General features: G+C 55.0%; 8 protein-coding genes and 2 non-coding genes across 10 annotated transcripts, besides 2 other annotated features; 6 read left to right on the top strand and 4 right to left on the bottom strand.

Moving 5' to 3' along the window:
• Positions 1-4,076: 4,076 nt before the first annotated feature.
• CYME_CMK193C (Smt3-conjugating enzyme E2) lies at positions 4,077-4,595 on the top strand (the record flags this gene model as incomplete). The annotated part of the gene is made up of 1 exon (XM_005536538.1): positions 4,077-4,595. The coding sequence occupies one exon, from the start codon at positions 4,077-4,079 to the stop codon at positions 4,593-4,595; it is 519 nt and encodes a 172-aa protein (XP_005536595.1).
• Positions 4,596-6,695: 2,100 nt separating this feature from the next.
• Positions 6,696-7,718, top strand: CYME_CMK194C (hypothetical protein, conserved; the record flags this gene model as incomplete). Its single annotated transcript, XM_005536539.1, has 1 exon — positions 6,696-7,718. The coding sequence occupies one exon, from the start codon at positions 6,696-6,698 to the stop codon at positions 7,716-7,718; it is 1,023 nt and encodes a 340-aa protein (XP_005536596.1).
• Positions 7,136-8,862: a sequence feature (possible transcribed region).
• CYME_CMK196C (hypothetical protein) lies at positions 8,533-10,086 on the top strand (the record flags this gene model as incomplete). Its single annotated transcript, XM_005536540.1, has 1 exon — positions 8,533-10,086. One exon carries the CDS (start codon positions 8,533-8,535, stop codon positions 10,084-10,086), a length of 1,554 nt encoding a protein of 517 aa, XP_005536597.1.
• Positions 10,087-11,155: 1,069 nt separating this feature from the next.
• On the bottom strand, positions 11,156-12,268 carry CYME_CMK197C (probable dolichyl phosphate glucosyltransferase; the record flags this gene model as incomplete). Its single annotated transcript, XM_005536541.1, has 1 exon — positions 11,156-12,268. The coding sequence occupies one exon, from the start codon at positions 12,266-12,268 to the stop codon at positions 11,156-11,158; it is 1,113 nt and encodes a 370-aa protein (XP_005536598.1).
• A 422-nt stretch (positions 12,269-12,690) lies between these two features.
• Positions 12,691-15,445: a sequence feature (repetitive element).
• A 749-nt stretch (positions 15,446-16,194) lies between these two features.
• CYME_CMK199C (mutS family DNA mismatch repair protein MSH4) lies at positions 16,195-18,939 on the top strand (the record flags this gene model as incomplete). Its single annotated transcript, XM_005536542.1, has 1 exon — positions 16,195-18,939. One exon carries the CDS (start codon positions 16,195-16,197, stop codon positions 18,937-18,939), a length of 2,745 nt encoding a protein of 914 aa, XP_005536599.1.
• Positions 18,936-19,340, bottom strand: CYME_CMK200C (hypothetical protein, conserved; the record flags this gene model as incomplete). The annotated part of the gene is made up of 1 exon (XM_005536543.1): positions 18,936-19,340. The coding sequence occupies one exon, from the start codon at positions 19,338-19,340 to the stop codon at positions 18,936-18,938; it is 405 nt and encodes a 134-aa protein (XP_005536600.1).
• A 644-nt stretch (positions 19,341-19,984) lies between these two features.
• CYME_CMK201T lies at positions 19,985-22,500 on the bottom strand. The gene has a single exon (XR_002461388.1). It is a non-coding gene; the product is annotated as a hypothetical transcript (transcript).
• Positions 22,501-23,017: 517 nt separating this feature from the next.
• On the bottom strand, positions 23,018-24,783 carry CYME_CMK202T. The gene has a single exon (XR_002461389.1). It is a non-coding gene; the product is annotated as a hypothetical transcript (transcript).
• Positions 23,345-24,541, top strand: CYME_CMK203C (hypothetical protein; the record flags this gene model as incomplete). Its single annotated transcript, XM_005536544.1, has 1 exon — positions 23,345-24,541. One exon carries the CDS (start codon positions 23,345-23,347, stop codon positions 24,539-24,541), a length of 1,197 nt encoding a protein of 398 aa, XP_005536601.1.
• A 291-nt stretch (positions 24,784-25,074) lies between the features above and the next one.
• On the top strand, positions 25,075-25,719 carry CYME_CMK204C (similar to iron-sulfur cluster scaffold protein; the record flags this gene model as incomplete). Its single annotated transcript, XM_005536545.1, has 1 exon — positions 25,075-25,719. The coding sequence occupies one exon, from the start codon at positions 25,075-25,077 to the stop codon at positions 25,717-25,719; it is 645 nt and encodes a 214-aa protein (XP_005536602.1).
• Positions 25,720-25,749: the final 30 nt, after the last annotated feature.

Raw genomic sequence — 25,749 nt, forward strand, 5'->3', positions numbered from 1 at the left:
TTTCCGTCGATAGCGTCTCCGAGCCTACAAAGTACGACCAAGTTGGTGACAAAAACTGGAACCCCCGTTACAACAGCGAACCTGTCTCCTTGACCCCAGACAAGTTCCAGACGACGCTTTTGACGGAGACTTGTTGCAGAGCGTATAGCCTGGCGGAAACCTTCACCTCCCAGATGAGACACTCTAACGCACAACTTGCGCGAAACAGTTGTCTCTGAGCAGTCTGACTCGTACCATGATGTAGATGAGGATTCGAGTACGCGCCGCCACCGCCGCCGCCACCGCCGCCGCCGCCGCCGCCGCCGAAACGGTCGGTGCGTCAACGCATCGAGGCGGGGTGACGCTGGCGCGCCGTGCCGACTCACGTCATCTAGGGGCGATTCGCAAGCATGAGACTGACTCCCTCAGAGGCAGCGTGTGGAGGCGATGAGGTTAACCTGCCCTGGCGTCCGCGAAGGTCACGTTGTTCTCTCGAACCCCGATGGGATGAGCGATCCCGTACCGCAGAAAAGGGCTAGGTATTTCTCGTTGCAGCAGAGCCGCTTGATGAGCGGTGAAATCCACAAGCAGGGTGCGCGTCGGACACGGGGAGAGACGGTGAGGGAAACGCTCCCGAGTGTTTTCGGGAGACGCACTGATACGCGATCCTTCGATGCTTGAGCAGCGACAGTGAAACCTGGTGGGAATTGCGTTTTCCAGATACAGCATCTGTCAGCAGCATGGCACCTGCAAAGCATGTGTGCGTTTTCTCTGCTTCTGGTGGAGATCGCATTACGCGACGCGTCCCATACGCCGCACCATTGCCGATGCGTGCTGATGCGTTGACGTGCTGCGTGCCGGCGCGTGACGCATGTTGACTTTCCCGCCTAACTGAGCGTTCCTCTCAGGAATGCTGCTGTGAAGATGAAGAACGGTGTCTCAGTGATGTCTTGTTCCCTTGATGATAGTGGCTCAGACGGGGCGCTGCGGCAGTCGATACGGAGAGGGGCGTCCCCGTCTAGGAACGGCAAGCGTCCGATGACCCGTTTCTGTGCAGTCATAGAAAGTCATGGAAAATTCGTATCATTTACCAGTTCCCGTGAAAATCGTTGACACTACACAGACACAGCGTTTCATCTTTGCGTAATTGCTAAACTTTCTGTAACTGTGCCTTGTTCTCTGCGGCAATTTTTTTAAATTGACAAAACGTTTACATCGGCCAGCGTTCTCCGATTATGCGCGTTTTCCTTTCTTTTTGGGGTTTTTCAGTGCGCGGCAAAGTATCCATCAAACTCCCTACTTCCAAGTTACATAACCTATGCTTCTTCTGGGATATTCTGGTCATTCCATACGTTCTATCGTGTGTGCCTACTGCCTGCCGAAAGCGACAGCAATGGCGCCTGTAGCGCCGGTGCGGTCGCTGCACGGAGACAGAACGGCGTTGCCGTACCACACAGAGAGGGCATCGGCTCGCGGTTCTGTCCGGGAATGCAATGCCGTGTGTGTCGCGGTCACTGATTCCCTTTCATTGCAAGTCTTTGGTACTTCGGCACAACGCTCACGCTGAGAATTAGACGATGCTCTGGAAAGCTGACTCGATTCGTAGCCGCTGAACGCTCGGGGCCACGAGAATCTACCAGATGTCAATTGAGACGTTCGCGTTTCAGTGCGGAACGTGCATGCGCGCAATATCGTGGACGCAATCACACGACAGCAGGCCGCTCGCCCCCGGTGGCGTCGCCAGTCGACGTTCGGTCAGCTTGTCGTACACCATCGCATACATCAGAATCTGTTTCACGCAATTGTTCTCTATGTGTTTCAGCGCGCATCCGTGCTCGTGATTCGTACATGTAAAATTGAACTCTTCCATGGGCATTTCACAGTGTTTATTTACGTCTTTCGTGGGACGCTGTCGCTGGAGAACGCTTGCAGCTTGTGCGCAACACAGCAGCACGCGCACCCGCCGTTGGCTACCACCCATCGCAGCGAACGATTCGTCATTTCCTTTTTTGCAACTCCTTGAACAAGCTGTAGAGTCCAAGCTTCCCGCCTCTGTATGAACAGAACTATTGGCGGCGCCAGCGCGGTCTCATGCGCTCTCTGGGGCATCGCATCGTGTGCATAAGTACTCGCGTTTCTGGGACAACTAGCTGAGGCAAGAACGCCCACAGAAAGCGCGCCAAGAAGCACTCGCCATTTGCCCACACGGTCTCGCTCGTTGGGGCTGGTTTGAAATTTTTCTGGGCATCGTAGCTGTAGATACCCGAATCACTGACGTGCCGCGGAGACTCGTCCCCGGATTCTAAGAGGCGTCTGTGCACACCTCCGATCCAACGATTAGGCCGAAGTGCATCTTCGGCATCGGACATTTGTTGTATTGCCGCTTACAGATTGGATTGAATCGTTTCAATGGAAAGTGGACAAATGGTAGCCCTGCGTCGGTGACTCCTATAAACGGGTGCTCGACGAGATGCGTCAAAGCGAGAAAAGGGTGGCGAAGGTATACAACGACTCGTCTGAGAACAGTTTGAAAAACAGCTTCTGTGACCGGGATTCGAACAACTTCTCCATGCATCCGCGAACGTTAAAATCGAGTTCGACTACAGAGAAGATGCGTTCTACTGGATGAAACCAGTGAGCATAGGCTGACACGAGGAACAGCTCAACGCCAACCTCAGTTGCGTAGACTTGTTCCTGAGCCTTTGCGTTGCAGAAAGCAGCTCTGTCTAAGAGCAGGCCAGAAGAATGAGATAAGGAGAAGTCACCGTGACTGCAGCGATGAGGCATGAGCTGTTGAACGACCGTGTCGATTTGGCGATTTCGAGCCAGCTCCAAGATTCAATTGCCGCGAGTGGTGGTGTCTTTCGGAATACTCGCTGATCTCTTCTCTCCGAATAAAAATTCGCCCATCGTTGAGTATCCATATGCAGGTCTAGCATTTCTCCTCAACAAAATCTCATCCAGTGCGACAAACACCTAGCTCTCGTGTAATGAGCGTTCGCATGGCAGTATGGAATCCATTGGTCGTTGGTCAGCGAACATCTATCTGTCAATGAAGCACACGGTTTTCTTTGACCATCCAATGCTCTTCATCGTCGTTCGAATCAAAGGCACGGAAACTTCACATCCCGTCACGTCTTTGATAGTACTTCATAGGAAACGTATGGAGTGGAATGGATTACCCAGGAGACAGTCGTGGAGATAGACGATGATGAATTTTGTTCAGGGTGCACTAGGTTCCGGGAAAAGACTACGAATCAGTGATTCATGAAAATACTGACCGTCGACAGACTGACCGACAGATTACGCTATGATTTCCATTGCATTGAGGACAACATCAAGTATTTCCGCCATGGTACGCGAATCTAAAGAAGGTATTCCTTTGATGGAATACAAGCGAGAAAAACAAACAATACCAAAATGGGACTACTGGCGCAAATATTCCAAGATATGCTGCTCTGCCTAGAACGGTTTCGCGTCACCATTATTCCCGGGGAGGCAATTATTGTTGCACCACGCGTACGCGACAGGCACATCTCGACCTGCTCGTTGACGCTGTCTCATGCACGGCTACGGCTCAATGCAAGCCTCGCTGGATCCTGATTAGTGAGTCGGAGCATGTACTGCTTGCGATATGAAGCGTGCTCCAAGGAATTTGGACGACAGGGTTATAATGTTCGCCATGAACATCTCTATTTTTCCTCGGTTACCTATAAGCAGCGTATACTTTGGCTGATCGCGTCCGCTACTGGTAAACGCACGAAGAAAAGCCAGCGTTCTTTACGATCGCGGGTGCGCCAGCGCTGTGCGACCCGTGCGCGCGCTCGAGGAACGCGCTGCAGTGCGATGGCTTTGCTTATGCATGTTGAGGCTGCTCTACCAACGCCACTGTTTCGCACGCTTATACAGCAGAAAGCGGTACTGAAAGTGGAATCGTGCTCTCTAATCAATTCGAGGCTCCACTTTCAGTGTAATCATACATAGGGAAACGTTCGCTGTATCTTGACTCGTGTCAGGTCGAAGCGTCTGTCCGTTCGAGTTGCGACTCCGGATAACAGCGCGCTATAGCCACGCGAGTAGCCGCTGTTTCCGCTGAAATGTCCTCGCTGGCTTTGACACGTCTACAGCAGGAGCGGAAGAACTGGCGCAAAGATCGACCATTTGGTTTCTCGGCGAAACCTGTCGTCACGGAGAACGGCCAACTGAACCTGCTCCACTGGTCGTGCACGATCCCGGGGCCTGCTGGGACGCCTTACGAAGGCGGACTCTTCCGACTCGATATGTTCTTTCCACCGGAATATCCAGGAAAGCCGCCCTTGTGCAAGTTCATTCCACCGCTTTTCCACCCGAACGTGTTCCCCTCTGGTACAGTTTGTTTGTCGATCCTGAACGAGCAAAAGGGCTGGAGACCTTCGATTTCCGTGAAAGCGATTCTGCTGGGGATTTACGAGTTGCTCAAGGAGCCGAACCCTGCAGACCCCGCCGCTGAGGAGCCGTACAAGTTATTCGTGCGTAACAGAGCGGGTTTTGATGCCCGAGTCCGTCAAGAGGTGGCTCGCTTGAACGTTCTCGCGGACGCCCAAGTATGCATAGCAGAGAAGCCCGCTGCCCCGTAAATGCGTGGCTATGTTCACTGCATAGCACGGCACTGTGCAAGCAAATTTGCTCTACCACAAGCGACATTCGTGCACGTCTATTCTGAATACATCCGCCGATAATTTACGAGACTGACTGCGCTGGTCGTTGTCTTGGGCGCACGCGCTCCATAGTCGTAGACTCTAACGGAACGGCATGCTCTGGCATCCGCACGATGTTCGAAGGCGCGAACGTTCAGGTGACGCGACGTTGTTTCATGGGCGTGTCTCTGGGATAGCCATGGATCGCTTCATATAGCATGACAAGTCGTTGTGTGCTGCTGCCGCGGTGCGACGGGAGAGCAGCCCCATGCAGCGCACGGCAGAGCGAACTTCGCATGCGACTCCCCGCCGGGTCATCGGCAGCGCTGGCGCATCCAGAGGTATCTGTTGATATTCCTGGATTTTACAGGAGTAAGCGATTGACGAAATAGAGTCTCTTCGCTGATCAATGGAAACGCTCGCGCATCCATGGGCATCTGGTCTGCTTCATCGATTCTTCATTATAGGCATGTCAGACAAGAATGGAACGGGCAGCTTTGCTGACTCGGGCGAAGAACGTAAAGTAACGGTCTCTTCCGATCGTGATGAATATAGGCCTTTTGTGGGATTTCTCTGCGACGGATAACCTGTCCGTACGCTAAACCTCCAGCATAAAATATGCGAATATCTGTTCTGCCTTCATCTCCATCTTCGCAAGCAGATGAATACTGATGGCAGCGTTCGTGTCCCGATTGCGCCGCTTCCCGCCTTTGTCGACGCTATTCATGCAGAGGCGCAAGTTGCGATCCGAGCTTCGCTTGCAATTTTCACTGTCTTTCTGTGCAGCCTCCAGACGCACTTCGCAGCGTTCATACACGAATGCAGACAGATGTGCCAGCGAGTGTCCACAGCAGCTCCTCGTCTGGCGGTCGGTCTTCCTTGGATGACCGTTTGAATCATCGCTCGGTACCAGCCATTGGCGGTTGCAGGAGGCATCCTGCGATACGCTGCTCCAAATCCGTGTCCGGTGCGGTGCACGACCAGTGAGGGTTGCTTCCGACTGGTCTAACCCCGATAAGCACACCGCTCCATTCCACAGAGGATATATGGAACGCCTCGTGCTCCACGGGGAAACGTGCAGCTGGAGCGAAATCTACGACGGAGAACACTTGGAGAGATTTCGCTTCGCCTCACTCATTCTTGTACAAACCGGTGATGCAGTTTTCACTCGAAGGAATCTCTGCGATGACTGAAGACAGAGCCCAGCACTCTTGTCCATGCGAATACAAGCGACGGGAGCCTCTGCGAGCTAATGACGTGAGAGCTACGAGTGTACTGTCGAATTACGAACCCTCGTCGACGGCTGCAAAGCCTGGAGCATACGTCGTTCGAGCGGAATCGAGCATCGGACGTGAAGAGTTCAGTGTGGCTTCCGCACACGCTCGGGAACAAATCGTCAACGCGCGACATCGCGTACGTTACCTCAGCAGTCCAGCAGCGCGAATAGCTGCGCCCCAGTCCACTCTTGCATCCGAAAAATCGAACACATGAACCGTGCGCGATGTGCGGACACCTCGCCAACGGAAAGCAGAAGCGTCGAGGCTCGTACCTCTGAGTCACGTAATGATCTCACTTGTTGTACGAACCGTTGTTTGAGTGCGTCTCGTACGCCTTTGATTCCGATACCGTTGCGAGTTCCAGCGCCGATGCGTCGAAAGAGCCACGCTGATCAAGAGACACCCGAGAATCCCAAAACGAATCATGAAACCGGAATCCATGAATCCCGCACACGCAACGTCGAATCTATACACCTATGAAAATGGTTCGGAAAATACATCGAAGTCGAGGAAGAATGGAAGCGGTTCAGTGTTCCATGTTGATTCAACACTTGTATACAAGACCTGAACTGGATCTGAGGTCTTGGACAATCGCTAGGGCTCATCGCCTCGCCGCGGCCGACGACCGTGCTTCATCCCGCAGTTGCTTCTTCTCCTTCGGGAGAGAGGCTTGCCTTCACCGCACAAGTGGCACGTTCTATTTTCGCAGCGCTCCGCTTGGATCAAGTGCATCGATTTTTCTGTGAGTGTAACGCTCACGTTCATGGCCGGTTTCGTGTACCGCTCACCTGGTGGCGTCGTGGCGTTCGTAAACCTCCCAGGGCGAACAGGCGCCGTCGTTCGACCTGTGCCGCGTTGGGGGCTCGCTTCTCGTAGCGCACCCTTTCCACGTGTGCGACTACGATACGCATGCCACGACACGAGACGCCGAAGACAAGTTCTAGCAGCGACGGAACTGCTGCCCCGCGACAAGGTTCTCAAGACGTTGCAAACCGTTCAAGTTGCCGAGGAGGTCGCGGTGCGGCTCGTAGACTTGGCGATAAAGGCCACGAAGAACTATCAGGTTGTCGCCACTGACTTCTTTTTGCGTCCAAACGAGCTCCATGGTATGAAACAAGCGTTGGAAAGTCTCGCATTTGTAGGTGTGACCTCGTCTGGCGGCTATGCAGCAGCAGAGCGGCAAATTGCAGCTTTTTATCCCAAGGATTTCGCGCCAACACCTGAACAAGAACAGCAAGTAGCAACTACGCACTGCGAAAGTCAGCTACTGGCTCTTGAACTCGCCGGAAACTTCATTTTCGATCGAGCGAGCCACAGCGACTTTCTCGGTGCCCTGATAGGATGCTCTGGACTTCGCCGAGAGCGCTTCGGTGACATCATCATTCTTGGCGATCGAGGTGCCCAGGTGGTAGTCCTCAAGAATGATGCCGAAACCATCCGGAGCTCCGTCAAGATGGTGCGGTCTGTAACGGTTCGTACTCGGCAACTGGGAAGCCTTGCGGAGCTAGAGGTGCAACCACCGCGAACCAAGACGCTTACGAGTGTGGAGGCCTCGCTGCGTCTGGATGCAGTTGGAAGTGCGGGCTTTGGAATGAGCCGCACGAAGATGGTAGAAATGATCAAAAACGGGGATGTGCACGTGAACTGGGTCCCTGTCAAGTCTGCGTCCCGGAATGTCGCTGAAGGTGACACGATCACCGCACGAGGGCGTGGTCGCCTACAAGTCATCTCCATTGCCATTACCTCACGAGGTCGCTTCCGTGTGGAATTAAAACGCTACATATGAGTCGCAGAGACCGATGAAGCCCAAGCGAATGATGCTGCGCGTTCGATGTCATCAGGTGCTGGTTTAGCAAATGCGCAAACTCCAGTGGATACCGTTGTCTTTCACATTCATGACTACCGTTGGTACATGCTCTTGTTTCTGTGTTTGCACCTTCGACGGGAAAGCCGCGGAGGCATCACGGAGCTATCAGGCTGGCATGGAGAGATTCTTGTCTCTTTGCCAGACACTGGAAGCGAGTGCGAGCTTTCGCTGGACCCATGATTAACGCGCTGCACCGTGTGGTGCGGTCACCGACGCGTCACCTGAGCAGCGCTTTCGGGTACGGGAGCGTCTCTGCAGACCGCGCTCCACACGCCGCACCGCAGCCGAGTTCCCGGTACGTAACGCGCAAGACTCGGCGCGTCACGCGAAACCAGCCACGTCATATGAACATGGCGCATGCTGGCACTTACCAGCATTGGAGTTTCCGAATCATGTACTTTGTGCTGAGACGCAGTCTCTTTCATTGCGAGCACCCTGCCCTGAACTGCTACTCACTGTTATCGACAGGCTGCGGCAAGCAGAGGCCTGCACCATGGCTGCTGCGATCGCCGGATGGGCGCTTTTATTCAGGTTGCTGTACTTGCGTTTGTGGACAAAAGATCTGTACTTTCTTATGAGCTGGTAGCGTACAAAAGGTCCTGTTTTTCAGATATACGGCAAACGTTCTACGAGCAAGTCTGTACCGCCACCGTTGCCCAGTTGTGTGCTGTTGAAACGCATCGCTCAGTGTAAAGGGGTCGTTTATGAGCGAGACACGAACGTTGCCCGCACGATGAACGTACCGGCGTTTGCCTGGAGTACCTTGCTTCCACCGGAACCAGAGGTTGACCCCCAGCTCTACGATGACTTGGTATCTATATGGTGTCAGGCGCTCGTAGAGGCGAGTCTAGTTCCAGAATGCGAGCTCGTTGCAAGTGCATCAGCGCTCTTTCGACGAGTCGCGTCTCGGAGCAGCGACGCAGGAGGGAACTCCAGACGACCCGCGCCTGCGTGTGCACCACAGATTCTTTCAGCACTGGTTTCCAAGGGCAAGTGCTTTTTTATGCCGAGAACGTGGCCTGAGGACGTACTGCGCACTGCGCTTGCGGGGGGTCCACTCTTTGAGCCACCCGTGCAGCTCGGAGAGGCGCCAGCGAACGCGCTCAATGCCCGTCAGCCTGCCGCTGGGCGTTTCAGCGGAGTACCCCGTTTATGGCGTCGACTGCGAACCAGGAAACAGGATGCTCTTGTTCAAGCGTTTCCCACGGCATCCATCGAGCCCGAGCAAATGTTATCGGAAACATATCGCATCGTCATGGTAGACGCATTGGCGTCTCGATGCAAAGACGTTTGTGCCCGCCTCGAAGAGGATCGAGAACGAAATCCGCGAGGACTCTATATTCTGGATGAGTTTTGCGACCGGTTCTGCGGCAGATTCGTAGAGGATGCTCTGGCCGTGCTCATCGCGCTATCGGTTCAGGGATCGGGGCGACTCTGTGCAGTGCGGTACGCCACCGATCCACCGGTTATCGGGTTCCAGTATCGTGCAAGGTCGATCTCCGAGACAGATCGCAGCATTTTGGCCCTTGATGCAGTGCGTTCGAAGCTAGCCAAGCGCTCTAATGCCTGGAAACGAGTTGCTGTAGAGAGCGAGGCCCAGGCGCGAGATATTTTGGCGGGGTTCCGCGGTCGACTGACAGCGAACGCTATAGGCGACGGTGCCGCTGGGCACGTAATCGTTACCCGCTCGCTGGCGCATGCACGTGAGCGAGCGGCGCCTCATGTGCGACGTAAGCTCCTCGCAGAGCATCGCATACGACAACTACAAGCCGCAATAGAGCAATTGGAACGAACGATCTGGGCCATGGAGCAGGCACAGGATAACGCGAACGTCAGTCGCGCGTTGGGCCATGGCGTGCGTCACGTGAAATCCATCCAAGAGCGGGACACTTCGGTGGATACGCTCTCGGGAACGCTGGACGATTTGGCGGAGGTTTTGGAAACCAACGCTGACTTTACGCAGGCTGTATTGGATGAAGCGCAGCTCGAAGGCCTTGACAGAGACAATGACGATGAGCTCGACAAACAGCTAGCGCATCTACTGGACGCATCTGGTGAAACTCGGGTATCCGAGCAGAAACAGCTGAAAGAGGTAGGCACTCGGAGTCTTTCCATGCGATGTGCTGCTCGGGAAGCGCCTGCGGGAGCTGACGCTCGACCGCCTCTCGAGAAGATGCGATCGACCGGGCCAGAATCACCGCGACGTGAATTGCGTCCAACAATGACAGAGGATGAACAAGTCGAGGATCTGGAAGGCACGCTTCGAAGTGTAGATCTCTCTCAATAAACGCGTTGTCGGTGGACATGCCGCACCGGACGCTCGGGCTGGCACCGATGGTGATCGGCGAAGCGCACCTGCTCATCGACGATGTCGAGATATATGTTGAGTGAATGCGCTACCCGGAACGAAAGAGCAGGAACATAGAGGCTGTGCTCTGGGTTACACTACGCGAGCGGCAAGCGCGAATGGGTCTCTCTGGCGTCATTGATCCTGGAAAAGTTGAACGTTTACAGCGGTATTCCGAGATTCATCCTGACCAGAGTTTGTCTCGCTTCAACTGCGAGTTATTTTCGCGCGGTTGTTTCGAAATAGGAGGTTCGCGTGCATGCACCTATGTCCTTCACGATGCACTCGAAATGGCCCAGCGGATCGATCACTCGAACCAATTGCTCTGCATTCCGATACATATACCCTTTACAGCACATACCTGAGATGGAATGCTAGGTACTGGAAGCCGTGCGGAGGCATCCGACGCACCTGCCCTGTAAACTTATGTCCATCACCGAGATTTCGTTCTCCCAAATCGGATTCCGGTCGGTTATGTGCTTGGATCTGTCGTCAGGGACGGCAATCTCGGCTCGTGCTCTGCGGCAGAACGTGCACGAAGGGGTCTGCCGAAAGCAGCCCACTCGCGATGAACGAAGCACACGTCCATACATTCGAAGCGTGCGTTCAAGTGAACGTTGCATCGTAGCGCCATCGTCCCGCTGGTGTCTACATGAGCGCACCTTGCACACGCGTTTGCAACCTGCAAAGCGTGCCAGCAGTTCCCGGTATCGCCCGGAAAGCTACCGCACACGCGCGCCTTCTCACCGCATATGAAGCGTGGCGCCCTTGCGAGGCATCGGGGCGAGGTCCAGAAGCGTCGCCAGGATCCGGGTGCGCCTCGCGTTCGCGGGCCATCCGTCGTAGCTTCGAGTCGACTCCGGCCAACTACCTGCGTATGGTAGCAGGTCTGATGTGAGCTTGCCCGTCGTAGACCTCTTCTTCGTTCAATTTTCTGTGAAACATCAGATAACAGGCTGTTTTTTTCGTGCTCCCGGTTTCGAAATAATCGAACACCATAGCTCGTTATCTAGGCATACTCGATCCGCCATACGCCTAGAAAATACCGTACTCTCATCCGCAAAATATCTAGCGCCATATTGACGATCGCCCGCACCACACGCACTTTGCTCCCGGGAATTTCGGTCCAGTTGACCCCAACTTCAGCGATCGGTATCCGCAGGCGTTGCGCGAGATACAGCAGCTCAACATCGAATGCCCATCGTTTCAGGTGCTGTGTCAGAAAAAGCGTTCGCGCTGACTCTCTCGCAAACAATTTAAACCCACATTGCGTGTCACGAATATCGTGAACCCCGCCCAAGTACTTGACGAGCAAGTTAAAGCCCTTGCCGAGCAGTTTCCGACGCCAGTCGCGCAACGCATGGATCTGGGGCACCGATCCACCACCAGCGCTCGACTCCGCACGTTCACTGGAGGATGCGTTGCTTGCGCCCAGTGGCGACACATATCGACTACCGACGACGACCGCGCCGAGCTCGTGATCCCAGTCGGCAATGTCGTGCATCTTCCGTTCCAGGTATTCGAAATCCCTGAAACGCGTTGCACCGTCCGCATCCGCCATCAAGAGCAGTTTCCCACGCGCAACCAGCATGCCCTCTTTCACTGCAGCGCCCTTGCCCGAGTTCTGTGGAAGGACAAGGACACGCACTTTATCGCTTCCGTATCGATCAGTGAACCGGTGTGCGAGGCGAACCGTCGCGTCCCTGCTACCATCATCGACGATGATCAGCTCATAGGTGAAGGGATCAGGGCTGTAGCCAGTGGTGTCCGTGGACCGCCTCTCCAGGTACTGCAGGGCCTCCTGCAGCGTGTGCTCCAGACGCGCTTCCTCGTTATACGCTGGTATAATCACGCTCAGGTACACTGAGGCAGGTTCGAAGATCGTCGGAAAAGACGATTTTTTCTCTTTTCCCGCCTTGGGATCGTAGAAAAACTTTCCAGAACCGCGTGCGGCTCGTGCCGCTGTTTTGAAGCGAATCGCTGCTCTGGACAGCGGCCGCGGCCGTAGCGCCGTTGCGAGAAGGCCCCAGCCCACCGCAACCATGACCGCAGCAACCACCACAGAGAAAAAAGTCATCGGCGGGAACGGCGTCCACGACCATATCACGCTGACGTGAAGCATAGCGAAAAGAGCGCACCCGGAACGCTCAACAGCACCACGCCCACTCCACCACGTCTCGCGCTGTGTCCAGTCGGAAGGTGCTTATTCTGGCAGATGCCGCGGATTTCAGCACTGCTGATCTCTGGCGAGGCGGGAGTAACGCGCGCGCTGTTGCCAGCTGCCGCCAGCAGCACCATCGAGGCGCGATCTTTCAGTGTATGCCCGGCGATTGACAAACGCCGCGCCGTTTTCTTTCGATGACAAAACGTTTAGTTGGACCATGGATCCCTGATTGCGGGGTGGATAATTGTTTTCGGGAACTCGTCGACCACGATGCACCCTACATTCAATTTCCATTACTTGTATTTCCTTTTTCCGATGTATTCGTGGTTTTGTAGGTTGTATTGTTCCAAGAGTGTCTGCTTTGAGCAGCAGCGATGGCAGCTATACCGTTGGTGCGGATGCAGCACGGAGACAGAACGGCGTTGCCATACCACTGCGGGCGTCGGCTCGAGGCGTGGTTTAATCGACACGGGGTCGGAGTACATGACAAGTCTGGGAGCCAGGAAGCTGCACATACAGGCGTGCTATCTGCGGGTGCGCGAAGCGATTTGCTGGGAGATAACTGCAGCATGGGCTGCGCCCGGACGCAGCCTAACTGCTCCGAGTCCCAGAATAAACAGCATTGCGGATGCGTTGCTCAGATATCACTACAATGCCTGCCACTGGGGGAAGCATGAAGCATTAGTCTGGGAGACTCGTCCGGCACGCTGGACCTTACTCTATTACGGAAACTTTTCCCCTTTTAACGTTGATCGTAGCGAAGAAAAGAAATTTTTATATCATTGCTTGGTAATGGTGGGTCTCTGCTCTTTGTTCTATGTAGCGCGCTCGATACGCGCATCTCCATATCTGGCAGGTATGGAACACGACGTGCATCTCGCTGCTAAAAGAGGAACGAGATCCTGACCGTTCGTGTGTAGCTCTAGCTTCCAAGTTGTACGGGGGTTCAAGTCATAGCTGATTATATTCTTTCGATTCAATTGTGTTTCAACCCTCAAGCAAGTATGTTCAAGTGATTTTCCACGGTTTGCATCGGACGCGTATGAAATGAGATCGTTTTCAAAACAAAAAAGGAAGGAAATGGGAATTGAAGCGGAGGATCCCGGAGGCGCATTGTCACCGGCTGGCGGAAAAAAAACGAAAAACAGAGCCCAACGTAGAGACATAAGACAAGACGAAGAAGCAGAAGGCAGAGGCACGACGCCAAAGGCCGCAAGAAAGACGACAGTACGACGAGATGGTGGTGAAAGCCGGTCTTCTTAAACATACCAAGGATCCGTACAAAAAAAGTTGCAAGAGGGCATCGGAAACCGTGTCGCAACCTACTCCACCAGTGTTTTTAAGGCTTCTCCAGGAATTATGCATTTCATGAGGGAGATGTATCGCGACGTGACGGACATCAACACAGTTGAGGTTCCCGAAGAATCGTTCGACACGACCCTTATTCGCCACCTGACGCTTAGCATAGGGGAAACGTCGAGGAGAAATGAGCGAGTAAATGACCTCCACGAATATCACGCCGAATACCGCTTCAACGATACTCGATGCAATGGTGACGCGGATATTTACGAATACAGTGCGATGACGTACCTCACGAGTCTGGAGAACAATATGATCATGATCTTGGAACGTTTCAAGTTATGCTCCTTCTTTGCGCTGTGTCCGGGCCATTCTCGCAAAGGGATATGGAGCATCATCAATCGCGCCACGAATGATTGTAGGAATCAACAGGAGATCGAATTCGTTGACAAGAAGGCATCACGTAGGAGTAGGAATGAAGCTTCTGTGATCCGCGCGGCCATTCAAGAGCACCGTGCGGTCTTCGGGCTGCTCAATCCGGAAGAAAAGTTATCAGAGATGAAAAAGAGGATGTTATCCACTCATTCTACGGTATTTCGTCTACCTGAACCGAGAACTCGAACGCAAGGCGGAGATGGAGCTGGGTATGCGGAAAAATGCAGAGTCGTAGAAACGAAAGGCTGCGCTTCTGGGGAAGCGCTTCGATTTCGTTACGATATGCAACAGCAAGTCACATTTTGTGGCAATCAACTCCAGCGTCCTTCATGGCATCATGAGCGAGATCTGTCCGGAGTTCAATGTCAGGAAGACAGAGATCATCGGCGTAAAACCGGGACACGTACAGGAAGAATATCTTCGAGTTCAAACGTCTCGAAATGAGCAAGCAAAAAGTATTTACTGGGATGATCAGAACCGATGGAGTATCCATATGTGCTCAGTATCCGCGCCTGAGGACGGATCGTCCTATTGTGTCTTTGATATCGCCCTCGGCGAAGCGTGAAGAAAACAACCACGGGGATCCTGTGACGCAGGAGGTGCAGGAGAACGACTTTGTCGTTGGCGCTGACCCCGGCAACACGAATATCGTCACAATCGCAGTACCCAAGAGTGCGGAAGATGGCATTGACGGCATCTTGCGTCAGAAAAACATGCATCTTTTAAAGTTCTCGATAGCGAGATACTATCGGGAATCGGGAATAATGAAAGCGAGGAAACAAAATAAGAAATGAAATTCAGGAATGAAGGCGCACCTGGAAGCGATCAGCAAAGTGACTTGCCGTGGAGCGAGCTTTCGATCCGTCCTGGAGTTCATGGAAGCTCGCGTTGCTCGTGACGAGTAGCTTTGAAAAGAGTATACAAAGCCCAGGTGGGCTCGTCAGTGTACGAACCTGCACTCTGGGAAACAGCGCGCATTCGCCGAATTGTTCACTGAGTTGAGCGCCCTCGAGGACCACTAGAGTCAGCGGCTCGTACTAGCATACCGTGCAGGGCGCTGGGCGTCCGAAAAGGGGACATATAAGCCCCATCGACAAGAGCGTACAGGAAGTTCGCTCGCAGTTTTTTCACGATACCGATACATGAGTTCCGAATATCGTATGTGCACCACGAGCTAATGTGCACACTTCAAAGGGTCGAGATGGAAATCTCCCAGCGGATCCCGGAGGATATAGAACAGTATGGAGCGCTGGAGGAACAGCAAATGGAAAGAAGGGCGCAAGTTCGAGGACTCCTTGCATTGGTGAGTACAATGAACGCGAAGAAACAGATGGAGTTCGTAAACCGGGACTTGAGCGCCGCCATCAATATCAGGAGACGTACCGTGCTGGACAAGAGACCCGCGGCGCTGACGCAAGCCAACCTTGTAGGGCAGCCCCTCAAGGTCGAATCACATAAAGACAAGTTGAAACCAGCAGTAGGTGGCCGGTCCAAAACGACTGAGAGGCGTCTGCACGTGGGCGTAGGGATATCCACGCTATCGGCGTTATGTAGGTACGCATGTATGCCTGGTTTGCCGGCGGCATCGATGCTCTGGTAATCTTCCAGGAACGCAGCTTCTAACCAAATGCCCCCTGGTGCGAACATGCCAGCGATAAGCGCGGGAGAGGGTTTACATCCTCGCGATACGCACATACATCCCATGCGTTTGGGTCTAGTCTTCGCCTCAAAAACAGATGCTTGATCGATACAATGCATCCCCGCGTATTGCGCCTCCAGCTGACACCCTCCGGGGACTGGGCGCTCGGACGATGCGTTTCTCGGGGCATCATCGCGAGAAATGCGCATCATTGCTGGACGCTGCGTCCGATCTGGTAATGCATGCGTGCCGACGCACCTGTTTACCCGTCGTCGCATGCGTGCACGCATGCGCCTCGCGGGAAAGAATGACACGCACGCAAGTGCACGCATCAACCCGAGCGTCTCGATGCGTTGTCTCTCTCTGGAATGACGCAGCGTCGTGTAGCGGCCCTGATGACATCGGCGCAGGGTACGCTGCTTGCACGCTACAGATATAGCAGACTACGCACAGAGACTGAACAGTAGTCTTTACGAAGCAGACGAACGTACGATCCTCTGCGCCCCGCCGCATGTCCCGTCTGGTCACAGGTAGTTCTCGCTCGTTGCGCACGCTTTCGAAGAGGAGCGGTACGTTCGCTTCACGCTCGACTCGGTTGACGTCAACCAACACGACCCGATCGCTTGTGCTTGCTGGAGTGCTCATCCAGGACAAGGGAAGGCGTGTCGGTGTGGCTGCATGCTTCGTCGATGCCTGTCGGGTCGAGCTGCGTCAGTTCACCGACAACTACGCATACGACCGCCTGGCTGTGGGCCTGGAGGTGCTGGACCCGTCAGAACTGGTGGTGCCTGATGGAATAGCGCTTTCCATTCTGGCGCCGATACTCCAGCGTGATCAAGGGGTCGCGACTACCAGCATATCGGGCGACGGCAGCGGTACAGTGCATGCGGACTCTCGTCGCGCTGTGCCGATCCCTCGACGATTATTCAACGAGCAAATCGGTCTGGAACTTATGGAACGATTCGCCGTGGACGCAGCCGCGATACGTCTAAGCGCGTCACAGCCCGAGCGTGACCTCGCAACGGCAGCATGTGCCGCAGTGTTGCAGTATCTCGAGCACCGCGGAGAGTTGAGTTTTCGACCAAGGGCCGTTCAATTCGTGTTCACGAATTGTGAGGACGCGCTTTTCATGGACTCATGCACCGTGCATTGCTTGGAACTGGTGGAGCGCGGCGACTCGGAAAGCGGCACCGACGCAGACATATCTCTACAGCGTACGCTGCGTTTCACGCAGACCGCCGAGGGCGCGCGCGCCCTGCGACGCGCGATCCTCGAACCACCCGCGAATCGGACCGTCATCGAGGAGCGCCTGGATGCCCTAGATTTCATGCTCAGCAATGATGCGATTTACTACGAGCTTAAAGAGGCGCTTCGACAGACGCCCTCGGTCGAAAGAACGATCGCGCAGATTTTCCATATCTATCCGCGAGCACGGGAATCGTTGGGCATGCAGGCGCAGTCCCATATTCGGGATGCGCGCGTTCATGGGGCGCAATCCATCGACCATGTCGTCGACTTCCGCTTTGTGCGTAGCGTCTGGCAACTGAGACGGGCACTCGACAGCCTCTTTCGCATACGCGAAGCGCTCGATGTGTTCCTGGAAGAGCGCTCGACCCAGACCGGTACAAGGACCTTACCAGTACTTCTGGAATGGTGCCGGAACGTTGCCCGTCTCACTGCACTGACCGATTTGCACCATGAGCTGGGGCGCTGTCTCGCCTCTACGACAGAAGTAGAGCTCGAGCTCGGTTCAACCGAGCGAAATCGCTTGCATATTGCTTTTGCCCTGCGCGCTGGCGCCAATCCATTGCTCGACGCTGCGCGTCGTGCGCTGTCCGACACCGTATCGAGCGTACATCACCTCGCTGAGGCCACCAAGGGTCAGTTGCGATGCCCTCGTCTGCATGTCGCGTACAGCACGCTGCGCGGATACCACTTTGTTTTGCCTTTGCGAGACGCTGTGCAGCAATCGCTTACTCGCACGGAGATCGGCGGCGTTCTCTTACGGTATCCGGTACGTTCAGGAAAAAAACTCCTGTTCACAACCGATGCGCTGATTCGTTTGAACATGCAGTACCAGGAGACGCTGGCAGAAATCTGGCATTTGAGCAGCAAAGAACTTTCCAAGCTGGCGGAAATGGCAACGAGCACCGCTTCAGCGCACGCGATCCACGAGTTTTGTGATTGCGTGGCTGCACTGGACGTCACCCTCGCGCTGGCGACATGTATTCGACGAGCGCGCGACCGCAGTTCGTGTCCGTGGGTGCGACCACAATTCCCCGACACCAATGTCATGGCCATGAAGGATGGACGCCATTTGCTCCTGTCCCATCTGTACGAGGCACAGCGGCGCGATCCACCAAGACCGAACGATGTCTATATAGATGACGCTCATAACGTGATGCTTCTCTTCGGTGCAAACGCGTCGGGCAAGTCCGTGTACATGAGACAGACAGCGCTCATTGTGGTGCTCGCCCAGATGGGGTGCTTCGTACCAGCTGCTTTCGCCTCCATGCCTGTCTACAGCGTGCTTCTGGTGCGGAGTCGCTCTGATGACGCTCTGGAACATAATCTCTCCTCGTTTGCCATGGAGATGCGGGAAATCACAAGCGCGCTTCACTACATTGACGGAGAGGCGCTCTCCAGCGCATTAAATCCGTTAGACCAGGAGCGCCGCATTCACAAACTTGTCTTATTCGATGAAGTCGGACGCTCGACCGGCTCGCTTGATGGCAAATCCATCGCCTGGGCGATGCTCGAGTACCTTTCTGATACGACCGCACATATCATCTTTGCCACACACTTCAGCGAGCTTGCGCGGACGCAAACGTACCTTCCTAACGTCCATGTGATGCACCTACAGTCACGAGTGGAGAATGGCACGCTCTATCATGATTACAAGCTTGTAGAGGGTGCGCCAGCGTCTTCTCGTTACGGGGCCGAAGTTGCTGCCCAAGCCGGACTCCCCAGCGCTGTGGTCACACGCGCGTTGCAGTTTCGCGGAGTGTTCAGCGGAGATGCCTCCACCTCAACAACGACACCTACAGCAACAGATACTGGAAATCAAGGATTCCTGAGTATCGACGACGAAACTTGGGCCCATTGCAGATGGTATACCAAAGCCAACACCCTACTCCAGCGACTTGTCATGCTCTCGTACGTGGCCACTTCACCTGAAGACCAGTGCGCAGGCGTAGCCGAACTGGCTTCGGTGTTCGCGGACTTGTTCGAGACGCCAACAGCGGTTACTCGCTAGCGCTCACTCCCTTGTTGACTTGCTGTGTGGTGCTTGGCGCTATCACCTTTGTCCTCGAGCGGTAATTCAAAGCTTCGCTTTAACGCTTCCTCTAACGTACGTTGCGCAGTGTACACTTTGGCCTGTAAGTATAGAGATCCACCGTTCTTTGGATCGTTCAAGGTATAAAGTCGCCTCAGTCGCTCCGCTATGTGCTCTGGTGAGGTTCCTGGTGTGGCACCTACTATTCGGTACGCCTCCTCGACGGTCATGCGCCCACGTCGTACTGCGTTCGCTGCAGCAGACTGTGCCGCACCCGTGGACTGTGCGTTTGCAAGCGCTTGTCGGTATGCTTCGGCCAAGCCTCTGAGAAGAAACTGTCCACCATATATAATAAGCTGTGCAACTATTTTCGATGCCATGCAAGCGTTTCCGATTCACCTTAGTAGCTGCCCAGCGGAACGCTGTCGCACAGGGCACCTTTGTGACGAACGGATAATGCGTCGGTGTCCAGTGCAGCGTCGGACAGGCGCCCATCGAAGCATGCGATGCGTTAGCGTACTGCTCGCCGGCCGGCAAGACGTTGTTGTCGGGAGCCGACAACCCGCAGGTCAGCGGAACATCGTTTAACGGCAATCATGAGGGGATGGAGTGGAGCGGGTTGTTGTCGGGAGCCGACAACCCGCAGGTCAGCGGAACATCGCTTAGCGGCAATCATGAGGGAATGGAGTGGAGAGACGTTGTTGTCGGGAGCCGACAACCCGCAGGTCAGCGGAACATCGTTTAACGGCAATCATGAGGGGATGGAGTGGAGCGGGTTGTTGTCGGGAGCCGACAACCCGCAGGTCAGCGGAACATCGCTTAGCGGCAATCATGAGGGAATGGAGTGGAGAGACGTTGTTGTCGGGAGCCGACAACCCGCAGGTCAGCGGAACATCGTTTAACGGCAATCATGAGGGGATGGAGTGGAGAGACGTTGTTGTCGGGAGCCGACAACCCGCAGGTCAGCGGAACATCGTTTAACGGCAATCATGAGGGGATGGAGTGGAGCGGGTTGTTTTCAGATTAATGAGGTTTACGTTGTATATAGATTGGGCTGCACTCTAACGCTATCAATATAGGCCTTTTGTGGGATTTCTCTGCGACGGATAACCTGTCCGTACGCTAAACCTCCAGCATAAAATATGCGGATATCTGTTCTGCCTTCATCTCCATCTTCGCAAGCAGATGAATACTGATGGCAGCGTTCGTGTCCCGATTGCGCCGCTTCCCGCCTTTGTCGACGCTATTCATGCAGAGGCGCAAGTTGCGATCCGAGCTTCGCTTGCAATTTTCACTGTCTTTCTATGCAGCCTCCAGACGCACTTCGCAACGTTCATGCACGAATGCAGACAGGTGTGCCAGCGAGTGTCCACAGCAGCTCCTCGTCTGGCGGTCGCTCTTCCTTGGATGACCGTTTGAATCATCGCTCGGTACCAGCCATTGGCGGTTGCAGGAGGCATCCTGCGATACGCTGCTCCAAATCCGTGTCCGGTGCGGTGCACGACCAGTGAGGGTTGCTTCCGACTGGTCTAACCCCGATAAGCACACCGCTCCATTCCACAGAGGATATATGGAACGCCTCGTGCTCCACGGGGAAACGTGCAGCTGGAGCGAAATCTACGACGGAGAACACTTGGAGAGATTTCGCTTCGCCTAACTCATTCTTGCACAAACCGGTGATGCAGTTTTCACTCGAAGGAATCTCTGCGATGACTGAAGACAGAGCCCAGCACTCTTGTCCATGCGAATACAAGCGACGGGAGCCTCTGCGAGCTAATCACGTGAGAGCTACGAGTGTACTGTCGAATTACGAACCCTCGTCGACGACTGCAACGCCTGGAGCATACGTCGTTCGAGCGGAATCGAGCATCGGACGTGAAGAGTTCAGTGTGGCTTCCGCACACGCTCGGGAACAAATCGTCAACGCGCGACATCGCGTACGTTACCTCAGCAGTCCAGCAGCGCGAATAGCTGCGCCCCAGTCCACTCTTGCATCCGAAAAATCGAACACATGAACCGTGCGCGATGTGCGGACACCTCGCCAACGGAAAGCAGAAGCGTCGAGGCTCGTACCTCTGAGTCGCGTAATGATCTCACTTGTTGTACGAACCGTTGTTTGAGCGCGTCGCGTACGCCTTTGATTCCGATACCGTTGCGAGTTCCAGCGCCGATGCGTCGAAAGAGCCACGCTGATCAAGAGACACCCGAGAATCCCAAAACGAATCATGAAACCGGAATCCATGAATCCCGCACACGCAACGTCGAATCTATACACCTATGAAAATGGTTCGGAAAATACATCGAAGTCGAGGAAGAATGGAAGCGGTTCAGTGTTCCATGTTGATTCAACATGCTCTAGAGACGAGCAATGTTAGCGCGGATGCCTGCATTGCGACGATGGCAGTTTCGGGTACCAGGTGCGCAGGAGCTAAACATAAGCGTGCTAGTCGGCGTGCGCTCCATGACCAGCGTGCAGGACACGAGCGCACGTTCACGCTCTAGTGGGTATCGCGTGACGTATGCCTAAAGTCTGAAGGCGCAGCGGGCACCGGGGCCGACGACCTCGTGCGGCACGCCCCATGTATCCCGATGGATGCATACGAGAAGCCTTCGGTGCGCTCTGCAATTGGATGCAATAGCGTCCATTGAAACCGCAACTGCACCGAATGGCTACATCTTCGACACCTTGTAAGGGTTTTTCGTCCAACGTCCCTGGAGACCGGATCGCATGCCGAGCGACACTTTGCATGGATAGAATACGATGCACGATCCATTGCTGCAAACTCGAGCAACCTCTTTTCTCGCACAGAGGCGCGTTCGGTCCCATGAATATCCGTTTTTCATTTCTTGAGAAGCATCGGATAGGTTCCCGTGCATGCTTTCAACATGAAATCCTGTATTGTTTCTCTGATAATTTCTTCTCCGTCGAGTCTCATGTACTGAAATCCCAGTGTTGGGGAGTTCGTGCGCTTGCACTGCGAAGCATGCAGTGACGCCATCGGTGCGTGGGCGTCACTCCGAATTCTTCTGAAAGACCCAAAAGTCTTATGGAGCGAATCATTGGTTCTCAGTGGAATCCTCGGATACCCAATTGCTATCGTTCATGAAAGATACGCGATTCTCCGCGATACCCAGTTGTGACGCCGTTCCGCCACCTCCAGTCAACAGGTTTCAAATCTGCCTACAACAGAAGCCTTACCGCTGGCCGTTACAGTCCAGTTCGAACGTCCCAGACCAAACCGTCGCTTCCAAGGAGTACCATCCTCAAACAGTTCCCTATCGATCCGTAGTGTCCACATCAGCCTGGTGCGCGTACGTTTACGAGCCCTCACAGCCCGACTCGCGAGCACCAGCGCACGTTTGCAGCGAGCGCAGCACCGACCACCTCAATAAACCCGAGTGGAGCAACTGCCACCGAGGCAGACTGCGTCGCACTGTTATCAAATATGCTTCAATGAAAAAGTATTCGTGGCCTTAACGTTGACAAGTCGCGAAATTGACAGCCTCTGCGACTCCCGAGCACGTACCCGATATGCGCATCGCAGCCGAGCGCCACGCTGTGCCGATGGCAGCACACGCACCGCGCATCATCGCCGGCAGCGCGGGCACCAGATCGATCCCGCCGCACGGGCCGGTGGACGGTGCCACGCGGTGCATAGGAGATCGTGCAAGCTCGCATTCCACCTGATTGCAGCGGCGCGTGACACACCATCAGTACGATGGCCATCGCGCGCGACACATGTGTGTCACGTCCCCGTGATGACTGTATCGAGTGGCATCCCCGTGGGGTTGATGTCGCCGGGCCCTGCAGCCAGTACGTGGCGCACGTTGGATCGGGGTTTGTGGCGACGCGTGCATACGGCACGTCACGTTGCGCTGCATCGTTTCCAATGCGCCCTCGCCGTCGAGAGGCTGGGCGAATGCACCCGCGATGACATGCCTTTGGATTGCGATCTGTCCACTGGCCCGCATCCGATTTGTCGTTCAACTTGCTTCGTGTCCCGTTACTGAAGTATTTACGGGAAACCGGAACGCGTGGGGCTGCATAGCTCTCTACGATCTTTCAAGAAGTTATTTAGATTTCTCTGTCCAACCGTCCTGCAAGAAACGACGAGCCGTCGGTCTTGTTTTGCTTGGGGTGGGTTCTACGAACTCTGGCGCTACCCTCGGTGCCTTGGTCCAGCCTCGAGGCCCGCAAAACCGTTGTCCTTCCCGTAAAAACATATCGTGCGACGCTTTTGTCGCGACTCTGGGAGAACGGCGCGGGTCCGGGCTTTGCCAGACTGAGACTAACGCCTCGACAGACGCGACGAGCTTGAGAAGCCACGACAAAGTCCACGCTGCTCCTTCAAGAAACTCGGAGGGAAATACGCTTGCTTACTTCATGGACAACAGAAATCTGTATTCGAGTGCTCTGGGGACGCGAATTTCGATTGAGAGCAAGGGTTCAGGCACCAACAGAGAACAGCCAGTGATGATCATGGCTGGAAACCCCCTTCGAGTACATGTCATAGATGATGATAGAATACCAACAGCTTCGATGCCGGGCGGTTTTTCCGCGCACGACGCGCCCCCGGGCCGAGGACTCGCGTCGCACTCGACGGAACCACAGGCCTCGAGAAGCGTGTTTGCTGAAGGCAAATCCATCGTCACACCCAGCGAACGATATCGGAACGGGCATCAGGGGTCACATGTAGCGACTGGTATCCATACGGGTGACACGTTCCGCAGTGCGACGGCTCCACTCAGCAGGGATGGTGCCGGGCTGCCTGCCACCCGACCATCGTTCCCCATGCAACAGTCGTGGAAGGCCGGACCGCTCCGGCCCGCCGTTGCCGTTCACGATGGAGGAGACGTTTTCGAGTGGACTCAGCCAGATGCCCGACAATCAATCAGATCTAATCAGATATCGCCGGTTTCCACCAGTGCGGAGTTGTCACCACCTATGACGAGAGTACCGACGCCGATTCCGCCCCCAGATCATATTGAATGGAAACCGCCTTCGATGGCGACGGGCTCGCCGGTGACAACGTCGTCGTCACCTTCAGAACGTGCGCTCGATCGCTCACGGGGGCAACAGCGGGTTGTGCCGCACTCAGGCTGGGTCTCATTGGAGAGCGCGCTTCGAGCATCAATAGTTCCTGAACATCTACGCCTTCCGCGACTGCTCACCGAACAGCCGGTGCGAGCGGATGCAACCCGTACCCGATTCCTTGTACGCCTGCGTGTACCGTCAGAACTCGACGCCTTTAAGATCGCATCTATTTGGCGGAAACGGCAGGAAACACGGTTCTGCCTCAACTGTGGAGTCAATGACGCGCCGAGCTGGCATCGGATGGAAGACGACGAGCTTGGTCTCATCGAAATCGGGGAAGGCTGGCTCAACTCTCCGACGCTTTTGGCTCAAATCGCGGGTAGCCCAGGCAGAAGATTGCAAAGGGCGCAGTGCAATGCCTGCTGGAAATACAGCTCGCGTCACGGCGGTGAACAGAGACCACCGCGCCTGTGGAAAGGCTCAGAATTGGATCGCCTCCTCGGCCTCAGGGTCATGGAAGCCCAGTTGCGACTGTTTCAGCGTTAAACCGTGACGATGCGAATGCACACCTGTTTGAATAGGCGTGGGGTTCCTTCTCGCGATCGAGCGTGTCGGGGCCGCGGACCGAACGCAACATCATTATGTATGCTTCTAGGATCCGGGCTAAGACTGCCAGCGCAGCAGGTGCCACTCAAGCGTCACATTTACGCTTGCTTCGTGCACTCGGAACTCGACACGAAAGCATCGCTTTCAAGGCATTGCGCTCAGGTGTGTGTCTGTGCATCCATATAGGTGCGCGCACGGCTTCCCGCCAGTGCGATGATCACCGAGATCGCTGCGCGCCATCGCCGGCAGGAGGCGCCCCAGCAACACAGAGCATGGCCATGCGTTGCAGCAGCGGCAGGAGGCGCGCGCGCAGCATGATGCGCTGAATGGCTGCCCGACGGCCAGTGGCGAGGCCTGTCACGATCGCGACGATGGTGTGACAACCTCGCCAAGTCCAGGGCTGCGATAACCGCGCGCTCGCTTCACCTATTGAACGTTGGTTGTACACGCGGTATTGTTCACGTTCAGTTAAAATGGCTTTCGTGGGTACTCGTGTCGTCGCAAGTCGCTTCTTTGGGGCAGCGTCCAAGTCAAGTCCTGCACGACGGGCGCGTTGTTTACGGAGTTGTCCTACGGTGAGGCGACCGGCGCTACAAACCGCTCGCCACGATGGTGTGGCGCTCGTCCAGATGAGTGCAACCTCGGAGCCGTTGACACTCAGTGAGGCGTCCGTGGAAGTCGTTCTCGATGAGTTACGGCCGTATTTAATGGCAGATGGAGGGAATGTGTCTATAGTGGAGATTGACGGAGCGACGGTGCGTCTCAAGCTGGAAGGTGCCTGCGGGTCGTGCCCGTCGTCCACGATGACGATGAAGATGGGCATCGAAAAACGGCTTCGAGAGCGAATACCCGAGATAGAGTCGGTTGTTGCTGTGGAGGACGCGGGTGAGCAGCCGTCTTCCGAGGGTGTGGAACAAGTCCTTGACCAAGTGCGCCCGTTCTTGAAAATCGCGGGTGGCTCTATCGAACTGGTGTCCATGACGAACATAGACGGACCTGCACCAGTGGTGAACCTGCGCCTCATGGGCACTGGAGCGGCGATTCAGTCCGTGAAAGTGGAGATTTCGAGTCGAATTCGCAGGCGGTTTCCGCGCATAGCACAGATCGTTTTCACCTGAACAGAGGTTCGTGCGCATCGACACCCCTGA

This window comes from Cyanidioschyzon merolae, chromosome 11, assembly GCF_000091205.1.
Source record: "Cyanidioschyzon merolae strain 10D DNA, chromosome 11, complete genome".
NCBI classification, from domain to species: domain Eukaryota; phylum Rhodophyta; class Bangiophyceae; order Cyanidiales; family Cyanidiaceae; genus Cyanidioschyzon; species Cyanidioschyzon merolae.